Source organism: Pholis gunnellus, assembly GCF_910591455.1.
Source record: "Pholis gunnellus genome assembly, chromosome: 24".
Classification (NCBI taxonomy): domain Eukaryota; kingdom Metazoa; phylum Chordata; class Actinopteri; order Perciformes; family Pholidae; genus Pholis; species Pholis gunnellus.
In genome coordinates, this window is record NC_136551.1 from 6597070 (window position 1) to 6609174 (window position 12105).

The following is a 12105-nucleotide window of genomic DNA, read 5'->3' on the forward strand; positions in this document are numbered from 1 at the left end:
CTCTTTCTTGGGTAACCAAGAACTCCTCAGTCAATCTGTTAAAGGGGAGCTTGATCTTCATCCCGCACATTTTGAGGAAGTGATTGATCTTCCTTTTGAAGCCTGAAGATCAGAAGGGCCCATAGGAATTATGTAAGGTAACCATGTTGATAGCTCCAGGCCTTACATTTTCCAGGCAGCCCTGATCAATGCACCTCTGTCAGCCGTGTCTTGCTTGTATCCACTGTGGTGGGGGGTGGGGGGGTGCTGGACACCACACTTGGTCAGGGGCCTCGTTACTCCGATGACTTATGATGAACAGGTTCACTCAAATGATGCATCCAGTGATAATCCACGTCTCTAGCCAATGTTGAATTGATGCTGTTGTCAGATTTAAGCACTTCTAATAGCCCAGAATCAAGTTCATAATCTAGCCAGGGAAATGATGTTAGAACCAGCTGGTCTGGTATAAACCATGAAGCATTTGTAAGGTCCAGCCAGCTGAACAACCCGGCTCCTTGATCTTCCCTGATCTAACCTGGGTGACTGACAACCCCTGATAACACTGATCTAATTCTTATCAGTGTCCTATTTGGCTACTTGGTCCACTTTCATCAACAAAAATACCCTCAAACCAACATTCACACCGCCAGGTGACAGCTTTTGATCCCTGATGGTGTTAGGAGACAAAGACACATATTTTAGTTTCCACAGAGATTAGTTTCCCACACGTGTCTCAGCATGTTACAGCATGATGCACGAATATTGTTTGTGAACGTTTAGTGACTTTACAAAAATGTCTTGATTGACTTTGTGTTCCAATGTGCTTGTGGTATCCATATTCTGTTTGTGTGTTTTATTATATTGTGACCTGTTGTCAAGGTGAGCTAAATGTGTCCTGGAATGTGGATGTAATTTACTCTGTTGCTTCAGAATAGCCTTTTATTTTGTATTATTTAGCATTGTTCCTTTATTTAGGTGCAGGGTTAGTTAGGTAGTCTGTTTGAGGCCCAATCTGCTCAGAAGAGGCCTGAGAGCAAAACTGTCCAGTGACAAAGACGATTCATAGTCCACGTCTAATGTTTGAAAAGTCCTTTACTGTTGTATTCATAACTGGATTATTCAAAAAACACGTTTCACAGTTTTGTTCTGTCACAGGATCACACAGAAAATTATAAATGTTACAAATGAAACTCAAAGAGCTTGTTACTTTTGAAATGGAATGGTGACTTACTGAATCACTTTGATCTCTTCATTCATAATGTATCCTACTAATATAAATAGTGTCCAGAATCTCATCTGCATCAAAGAGTGTTTATGCACATTTCATGCATATTTATGTGATGTGTTACTTCAGTAAATATTCTACATCATATAGCAAATATTACTGGGACCACTACAGGAAATTGCAGATCAACATTTAATCTCGGTCACAAGAATTCTAATGCGTCTCACTTATTGTCTGAGAGGATGAGAGCGAGAGGATACGAGGTGATGGGGAGAAATTTCAATTCAATTCAATTTTATTAGTATAGCCCAATATCACAAATCACAAATTCTCCCCAGGGCATACTTGAAACCACGGCAGCAGTATGCAAAGGTGCTGCTGATTGTACTGGCATAATAATGTTCTTATAGCAGCAACCAAATTGATTATGTTCATTAATTCAATTTTTTCAGATGTAAGCTCGTCTACAAACCAATCTATTGCAAGTGTAGGGAGACGCAGCTCAGGGGGGGTGATGATGACCGGAATAGATGGTTCTGTGGAGATGTGTTAGGACCATGTCAGCTTGTTGGTGATGCTGATTCTCAGGAACTTAAAGCTGATAATTTGCTCCGCTGATGTAGACAGGGGTTTGTCTTCACCTCCTTTTTCCTAAAGTCAATCAGCTCCTTGGTATCTCAGTGCATGTAAATGCAGTGAATGTGAAAGTAGCTAATGATCTCGCTTTATGTCTGTATCGCTGTGGATGACAGGAAACGCTGTGTTCTGTTCACCTGATATGGATGTCAGGTACCCACATCCTTCATTTCACAATGAGCTTTTCATCTTCCTCTCCAGGAGCAACGCTAACTCTGTAAATGTTATTTTTAACAACAGTTTCGTGTTTTTATATAGGTTAGATCGCTAACACTAAAGAGACAGCTCACGAGTTGTTGTCAGCCTTTGTGTTGCATAGCAACCAGACGATGTAACTCGTGTCATCGTTTGATCTCCTGTTCTCTGGTGACTGCTGATGCTCACGGGTGCAGTTGAGATTGATAAGGAGAAGTCATCTTCTGATAATGACTGAATATGGTTAGCTTTTGTTGAACTTATTGTGGTATATATTTAGAACATTGTGTGACCAGATATTCTTGATATTGAGATATTTACTTGCTCCAACTTATCATTTCTTGAGCTGCCAGTAAGAGGTCGGGCTGATGAGTCATTTGGAAACCTATCTGATCATCAAACTTTCCTGATAGGCAAACGCAATGAGGGCATAGCTGTCCTCATAGACTTTTTCCCTTTTTGTGCAGTAAGTAGAGTCCTGGCTGACCGCCTAGTTTACAGCATGCTGAGAGTTAAATGTAAAACGTAGCGACTACCTGCCCTCACAGCCTGGGCTATGTGTGCACCTGTACACCTTTTGTGGACTTGTGTCAGTTGTCCATTTACTGTTTTCGGAGTCTGAAGTGGAATTTGCAAGCATTTATTCTGGATTTTACTCGAGCCAGTTGCTGCCAGGCTTAAGCATTGTTGCCACTGTATGCTAGTGTGTAGCTGCTGGTATGTGACACATGGTTGTTGTGCTTGGCTCAACTTATTGCAGGTGCGGTTGACAGCAGCATTTCCTCGTATGCATTTAGTTTCATTGACATTTCAATGATTTTTAATATGCATATATACATATATGAAATTGTTGGTGAACATTTGAGAAGAAGGATACCTGGAGGGACAGGCGAACCGCTCTTCCAGGCTGATGCTGCTGATTGAGAACACGCAAGACAAAGCTTCTAAATGTGACAAAGAACTCAAACTTTCCGTGTAAGAAGACAAACGGGAGTGAAACCAGAAGAGACGGGAGAAGAAAGAAGGTGAATGGAGGACTCATTCAGTCAGACGTGTTCAGCTTTTCATTCGGTGTTTGTAGGTTTGCTGTGAAAGCCTGCCGGCGTTTTGCTGTTCAGACTGCTGCTGGAGTCGACAGCAGGATTAGATAAGTACAGACACACACAGAGAGGGAGAGTAGGAGTGTTTACTTCAGCCAGCCTTTCTGTCACAGTCTGCATGAAAGACTTGCAGTTTGATGGGAAAACAACTTTACTTGCTTTGGCTTGTTTTCCTCCTGTCGCGTCTATTGGAAGGTGACTTTTTCACATTGCAAATGTTTGCAAAACTAAAATGTGTTGCTTTGTATTACATTGAAGCTGCAAAATCGACATTGATTGCCTGTAAATTTGACCAGTTTTCTGAAGAGTGATTTAATTCCAGTCACTGTAGAAAATCCTCTTCTATAGCACGAGACCAGCAAGTGAAATTGTCTTGCATCTTTTATTTCAATTTCTTCAGTATTTTGCCAGTTCCAGTTGTGCTCATCTATTTCGAGGTTAGTGTGAAGTGAACAGTAACTATAGCTACCTGTTCTCAGAGCAGCAGCTATTTCAGAAGCTGATTTGCTCAGTTGTTCACTAATAAAATACTGTTCAATGTCTGGGTTTAGCTTAGGAAGATCAGCTTCAACATCAGATAATGTAGGGATATTTCCCCAGACAATTATCCCCAAATGTGTTCTCCTCCTTGAAGGCTGCAGGCAATCCGGGTCTAGGTCTGTCCGTGGTGGGTTGATTGCTGCTGGAGTCCTCACATGCACTAACCTCCTCTAAAAGCCACGCACAGAAAGTAGAGAGACGCTCGGATTTTATGGAGCTTTTTTACTATCGTTAATCATGAGCGTTGTTTTTCAATTTGAGAATATAACTTTAACACGTTAAGATTTTAGAAAGCTTTTACTCAAAACCAGCTGTCCTTTAACTCAAATAGCCCCTTCTGTGCTTCTCCTCACACTCAGGCTACATCCACACTAATACGTTTTGGTTTTAAAACGGAGTTTGAGAAAAAAAAACATCTCCGTCCACACGGCGTTTCAGCATTGTTTTAGAAAATGATCTCCGTCCATACTAACGCCTGAAAACGAATATCACGTGACTCTTCACGTACACTGTGCATGTGGGTGCCGGTGTAAACAGGAAGTAGATTGGTTGCTTAGTTTAAAAAGAGTAATATAGTAGTCTTTAATAATGAAAGGTCGTGCTTGATACTTAAGATCTTCCTCTATGAACTCAAACAGACACAGTTCAGGGAAAGTTTTAGAAGTTTTCTTTTTCAGACTTAGAGCAAGACTCGCAGCGTTGTAACTATCTCTCTCTCTCTCTCACATCAAATTTACTTTAAAATGAACACCTTACAAGTTTACTAGATTATTGGTCTATAAATGTGGTCAACACACGTTTCGTTGTTGTCTCGTAGCGCTGCTGGTGACTGAAGTCGCTGTCATACTGGAGAGCAATCAATGTTTTGTTCCTTTATAGTTTGTGTGTGTGGACTTCGCAATAGTTGTGCAGAACAAAATAAGCATTAATAAGGAAAGGAAAGTCCTCCGTTTTGTGTCCGTCCTCCGTTTGTATCAGACTTTAATGGGACAACAGCTGCTAGTAAAGACAACAAGGTCAGCAACACCTGTAATCAGTTGTCCATGTTGAATTAACCTGGTAGTCGATCGATAATCAATGTTGTTTGTGATTTTCCGGGAAAGGGTCACGTGATAGGGGCGTGACGAATCAGAGAAGGACACGTCGTGACTGCTAAGAACCAATCAACGCAGAAGTCTACGTCATCGTTTATAAACGTTTGAGTTTAACGGTGTCCACACTAGTCGGCAACCCCGGAGTTTTCAAACGTATCCGTCCTCGGGAGCGTTTTTTAAACTCGTCCGTTTTCTGTGGTCTGAAACTCCAGGCGTAGTGTGGACACTCGCTGTAAACGTAGCAAAAGATATGCGTTTTCAAATGGAAACGTAGTAGTGTGGACATGGCCTCAGACAGCTGTATGCTCGTGAAACGTCTGCTCTCAGATTTCTCCTCTGCTCTCTGATTATTTTTTTGTGTATAACCCTGTCAAACTTCCCCACCAATAGGATGCCAGGTGTTGTGTTGGCCAATGAAATGATCCGTCTTGTTGTTGGTGTGGTTCTTGACGGCCAGTTACTTTTTAACAGCGTTAATCCACTTCTGGCCCCAAGGCTTTAAAAGGACAGTTGTTAAAATATATATATATATATCCTTATACCAGTGCACCGCCTATACTTTTTCTTTTACTATCTTTTACTTTACACCAGCCTCTGTGTTCTAGAGGAACAGTGGTGTGAACAGGTAGCCAGGGTTTTTGTTGAGTTTAGTCTCATTTCTGTTGTAACAAAAAAGGTTGTCAATGAATATTTCCACTTTGTTGAGGCATTCTCTCCTCAAACAACCGGGTCTCACTCGCAACTCGTCACATTCCAACGCTTGGTCCCCCTAAATGTGTCTGTATGAGACGTCCTGGGCTTTCAACTGACTCCAGTGATATTCCATCGTCAACCATTATTGGACGCAGCTAATGTAGTATCTAAGAGTGAGGAGGTCAAAGTAGTGAGGACTACAAGGTGGATGGACGGGTCAGACAGACTCAGGACCTTCACCCAGGAGACTGCTGTTAATGTCTACATTGATTTATTTGACCTTAGTTTTGTTATGTGACTAGCAGTTACATAATAAACTTCTTTTAACCCAAACCACAACCTTTTTGCTAAAGCTAACCAAATACTTTTGTTGTGAAAGGAAACCTAAAAACTAAGTAAACCTATGTTCGAAGTTTATTTAGAAAAAAGACTGCATCTAATGTGACAGCCCTGCAATAAAGCCTTCAGTACCTTCATTGAGGTCGTAATGTTGATTCACCTCTATGGTCATTTTATTGTTCATCGTGCCATCCAACTGGCCAGCTGCTCCATTCTCTCCACCATCAGTAGTTTAAGTACTAGCATCGTTACATACATAGAACACAGAGTAAAACATGCAGCTTCCATAATAACCCTAACGTTGAATCAACGCCTCGTGATTTATGAAGGGACGATGTACAGCAGAGCTGTTGGATTCAACTACATTTTTAGATAGAAGGACACAACAGTGCTGATCCAAAGTGTTTCACAGAACAAAAGAACATGCAGCAGACGCCACAGTCCACATCAATAAAGCTGGACCAGCACAACATGTAGTCCTTGATCTGTGGACAGACGCAGTCTTTGGTTCGGAGGATCTTCGGTGTCTGACTGGGTACGGGGGCAAGAGTCCACACAGACCATTTAGTGGTGTGTAAACAAAGAACAAGGTTTGAAGCTTCAGTCTACAGCTAACAGGGAGCCAGGAATCTCAGAAATATGCTGTCTGCTTTTTGATCTTGTTAAAAATCTCGCTGCAACATTCTGTGCTAATTGGAGACTGGATGGAAAAAAAAAGTTGAGAGTGATACCAATATACAAAAAGTTTCTGTAATGAGGAGATTGGATATGAAGGTGTGGACAACTTTCTCCAATTCTCTTGTGCTGCCAAACATAAATCTGATACATCATTAAACTTCAGTGCTGAATAAAATGACGATATTTTATACATGTTTTGGCATAAGGAGATAATGTCCCAGATCAGATGTGGATAAGAGTAGTATAGTAGGATAACTGTCGTGGGTCAAACATGTGTCTCAATGGCTCAATGTGCATCATTATGACCTTCCTGTTCTGTGTCAATCAAAGGTTAGACTCCACATGAATTTATTTCTTCTTTTCCCTTCTTTGTTTGCCTCTGGTGTGTGGCCTTTGTCTTGGGAAAGCACACTGAAACTCACCTGTAGACGGTAAGTCTGTGAGGCTTAAAGCTGTTACTTTAAACCGGAAAATCTGTGTCATCATTGGATTTTGGGGTAATCTGGTGTAATGGTAGAATATAAATGGAGAACAGGAGTTGAGCGCAGAATCCTTATTCCAAAGATGATGGCTATGTGGCCAGACAGGCACCACATTATGAGGCTTCATCCTGACGTGTTTCTGTGGGTCTACTGTTTGCACAAGGGTAGACCAAATAGAAGCATAAGTCGTCTGATGTTTCCAAACTGTAACACATTTCTGGACAGTGCCATCATTTCCTCTGGGTTCCTGTGTGATCCAACGCTTTCTAGAATAGTATGTAACGATGGGGGTAACGTATAGAGAAGCTTTTACAGAATGGCATGACTTGATTGGTTTTGGCCACAGAAAATGTCTTCAGTATTATCGGGAGAAATGTGAAGGTTCAGCACTAGGACAACCCAATTAGGAGAACTGCCCGGTCCCCTCAGTCTGTTTTTCTCTTTTAAGAACAGTCCAAACTGTTGATTAGGTTTTCAAAGGTTGCCTTCCCCTGCGTCACTCAGATTTGGGCCTACTGTTTGTCAGTTGATCATTTGTAAAAATGAGCTTGTTAATGTCATTCATGCTAAGCAGCCTGATGGCTGTGGATTGATTCTGTACTTATTTTACACCAGGCTTTCATTTGATCACTGTGATACGTCACCACTCACTAAGCAGTGTCATTGTTGTTGACCCTCAATTTCACACTAGGTCTCTTAACCAAACCTTCGGATTCATCCACCGTGTCCTCTTGTTTCCTGCTCTTGGAGGAGCTCTGTCAGCTCGGTGGTTCCTCTGTTCAATAGATGGATGCTTCACGTTTAACAAAAACTCCTGTTTCACTGTGAGACGGTTTTCTCCTACTCTGAAATCTAACTCATCTGTCTGTTTGTCCTTTAGGAGGAGGCAGCCAAGCCAAAGAGTCTTTCCTCACAAAGATTATCTCCAAAGTGGTGTTTCCTAGACTGTGAGTACACTTTCTTAATGATCTACTTTCTCCTTGATCAGTTTTTCGACCACCTGGACTTGAATCATGAATTTTCCACATGTGCATACATTACCGACAGAAATAGCATGATTTTCTTACTGCAAATAATGAGAGCACTCGGTTTGTACTGTGCTACTCTCTGTACTACACTGAAAAGACAGAATATACTGTTTATTCCCACTGACACAACATTGAAAAATGGCTTTATTTCAGTGTGCTTTTATAACTAGATTTTAACTCGGCTCAGAGCAAACACACTAGGTTTTACCTTTTTGCAAATATACATATGGTGTGTAGTTTCAATGTTTCATTTGATAGAGATTTTGTAGTGCGCTTCAAATAAATGTTTTCTATCTGTAGTAGAGTGGTAATAAGGGTTTATGGCAACTACAAAGCATAGAAATGAACACACACGTTGCGTGAAAAGATTGTGTGTGCTTATGCTTGAGAATCTTTATCGTGCATGTGCAGCATCACCCCCCACCCCACACCAGACTCCTGAGTCTTACACAAAATATTCATAAATATAGGGGGGAAAAGGGAAGAAAGCATAGGGAGAGCAACAGAGGAAGGATTCCTCTCTCAGAACGGACAGAAGAGCAATAGATGTCATGTGTACAAAATGAACATAATACTTGCAACACAGTCAATCCATATGACATAAATGATTCATATGAGATTAGTAATAGCACTAAAAATAGCAAGGAAATAGGAATTCCTCCGGCAGTCTGGGCCTATAGCAGCATATCTGGGGGCTGTCTTTGTAGGTGAAGAGAAAGATTTTAAATTCTTTTGTGGATTTTACAAGCTCCTCTCCTGTGGAACCAGCTAGGGCTGGCTCAGGTTTGCCTTGGACCAGCCCCGAGATATGCTGCTATAGACCAAGACTGGCGGGGGACTTCCGATGACACACTGAGCTCCTCCCCTCGTCCTCTCTCTCTCCATCTGTATGCATTCATGTGCCATTAATGCACATTACTAACTTGTCTTCTTGCCCGAAGTCTCTCCAACAATAGTGATCTAGTCCTGATCCAATAGAGACAGGGCACCCGAAGAGAGGACACGCCATATAAATACAACATTCCACATCAATGACACCAGAATAGCACAGTCTCTCTACAATATTAGGTATGCAAACACAGTTATTGTTGAGTGGCAGTTGTTTGATTTCTGGTTCATTTAAAGAAGGTTATTTTTGATGAAATACATACTTACTCAAAATAATATTGCTCCATCAGTTCTTGTTCATTGGTGAATGTCATGAATATTAATATCATACATTCAGCAGTTACCAAAAATATCACAGAGAAAATGTTAAACATGCACGCACGCACGCACGCACGCACACACACACACACCTCTGGTTGGGTAGATCCTGGTGGAATTTAGCAGAGAACAAACAAAGGTACAGAACAGTTGAAAGAGAGAGTGAGAAGGGAGAGGTGTTTGAAGAGGATGAAGGAGATATGTGTGTCGTTTGCAGGTGATCCATTATTGTCGTCCTATGGATTAATTAAAGGGATATTTTACTCAATAGTAGCTTTTTAAAGTGACATCAATATGTGAATTTTAGTTCAACCCAACAATGCAAAGACTGATCAGGTTTGTAGCTTATCTGAGTCCTTTGATCCTAATAGGGACCACTGTGGCTCAGTCTTATTTATCAGGGACAGTGCTTATTAAGCAACATTACAATTAGTTACCCAAGATGTACTAATTGTCACGCGTAGGATGGCCCACCGTCTCATGTTAACAGCAGTTAGACACATCACATGGACATCTTGATTTAAAAGCCCCCAGACCAAAAGTGGATGAATACAAACGGGGCGAAGCCACATGCAGACCAGACCGGTCACTGCTGGTTTTCTCTCCCTTAGGACAAGGATGGAAGGCATTGAGTCTACTATATACTGTATGGAATCCCCTCATGTTACGCTGTCAGACAAAGACGGACTGCATGGGTCACATACAGCTGTTCAGCAGTGGGGAGGCAACCATGTCCATTTTAACAATGATGAATGCTATTTGCTTTTTGGCTACATCACCACAGAAAGTAGTTCATGCCGCATTTCTGTTTGTCTCTTCAGCCACAACGGCAGATCGTTTCTACAGGATAGACAGAGCACAGGTAGGTCTATCATGTCTTCACCACACAGAGCACCGCCTAGGTCTGCATCCCACTGATGATCCGTTCTAGCTTCCTTTGGGGAGAATCATCAGTAAATATAAGCAGATGGAATGACTTATTTACTGGATTAGTGCTTTCTGTAGTCTTCCCCACAGGCAGCATGGGGCAACCTTCCTCCCAGAGGATAGGCCAGCCCATATGTAGCCTGAGGGGAACCAACAGGCCACACATCACCTGCTACTGCTCATAAAGCTCATTACTGGAAGCACACGGTACAGACTGAAGGCGACAGAGGTCAACTCAGAGCTTCTCCACTCTGGATTCAATGATATTTTAGTGAATCAAACTGTAAAGGAGACGGGGGACAGCAATATGATTTTGAAAAGTGTCCCCAGTGAAAATAGTGACTCGGCTCATCTCAAGCCTCATGTTTTTAACCCACTGTTATCTGTTACGTGTTTGTTTACCATATTTTATTGTACATTTGAATATTTTTCTATTTTTAAATGATGTCTTGATTGTTGCACTGTGTTCATTGTTTATTGTGATGCACCATTCACCCAGTCCGATTCCTTGTATGTGTAACGTGCTTGGCAATAAACGGTTCTGATTGTGTTTGGGGTTAATGCTGCAGCAGTGGACGCAGATGTCCACTGTCCCATTAACATCAACACAATTTGGTTTCTTGCCAGTTTCTTAATATCAAATTGAATTATTATTATATTAAGTAGTAAAGGTATATGCTGTGTGACGAGCGGTTCATACACTACAGCTACAGAGGCTACTGATCCACTCATCCACAGTCCTCTGGTTTCACTGTGGCTGTGGGAGCAGGTGCTCCACCTCACTGTCCACTCATTGAAATATGGATCATGTCTCTGAGTGGAGAAACATTTATTTCACTCTCCTCTTTGGGTATATATACGTAGGTAGATATCTCAGAGCCGGTGGTTACACTTTACACACTTTACGCCACCATTCAAAGTTTTTTTTCATGCATTTATACATACAGGTAAGCAATACAAATAGCTGAGTGAAAAATATCAAATATAAAAATGCACAATATATAAAATAGAGTAATATTAAATGAACTAACTAAACAATAGTGCAAAGGTTTGTGCCGGTGTTACAGAGCTTCCTTTGACAACAGGCTCTTGGTGATACTGGTATGAACTCACCGGAACTTCATGTTTTTCAGGAACATCTCAACTACGTATCGGAAATCTCCCAAGAAGAGATCTTCATCCTGGACCCTGAACTGGTTGTCATGATGTCGGTAGGCACCTCCCCCTCAGCCATGCCTGACCTGGTTAACCCCGCCTCCAGCCTGGTAAACAGCAGGTAGGTCAGTCACCACCACAGTGGTGCTGTCGGTGTCACCAGTGGTTGAACCTTAACCTAAGCTCTCTAATCGGGGGCCGAAAGCCTTAGAGCAGCGCAATAGACCCTTTTAGTGTTGATGTCAGCATTAGTCTGCGACCCTGGGGCCAAAATGAAGGGTTCCTCATTCATTTCAATGAGATGACTCATTGAAATGAACCCCCACCGCAGGGGTTTATTCTACAAAAGCCTGCAGCAAGAAAAACATCACAGTAGCGCAGCACAAAATGTGCTCCTGATTGCTTTTGTAATGGCCTAGTGCAGCATTCTGTGATAAAACAAAGAGCAGGAAGAATGAATATCTTGGAGGAGAAATTAAGTGCTACTGGGATATGTTTCCAGAGGTGTACAATCCTGCCTCAAGGAAGTATAAACCGCCTCATGTCGTGTCTCAGAATCGCATGGTGCTGTGGTGATGTCTCTCTTTATTTATTTCATTATTTTTGCTCTACGGATCATGTTTTACATAACATAAAGCAGATATGCAGAAGCATAACATTCAGAAAGCAATAGGATGTCAGGTTCTTAAAGCAGTTTCATGTCCACGTACAGTAAATGGGACTGTGGGAGGGGCTCGGTCACTCATTGGTTGAGTGTATGCAAATGTCGTTGTGCTGCGCTTCACAGTTTGAGTTGTCGAGCCTGTTAGAGGGCAAAGCCTGCAT

At 41.8% G+C, this 12105-nt stretch overlaps 1 protein-coding gene across 5 annotated transcripts in view; it reads left to right on the plus strand.

The window, feature by feature from the left end:
• dgkza (diacylglycerol kinase, zeta a) overlaps positions 1-12105 on the plus strand; it is a gene marked incomplete at its 5' end in the record, with an annotated part of 77038 nt that overhangs the window by 44177 nt on the left and 20756 nt on the right. For all 5 annotated transcript variants that reach the window (XM_079186050.1, XM_079186051.1, XM_079186049.1 and 2 more), the window contains 3 exons: positions 7845-7911; positions 10020-10060; positions 11259-11401. In XM_079186050.1, coding sequence (XP_079042176.1) covers positions 7845-7911; positions 10020-10060; positions 11259-11401 — 251 coding nt within the window. The remainder of the gene's footprint in view (positions 1-7844; positions 7912-10019; positions 10061-11258; positions 11402-12105) is intronic.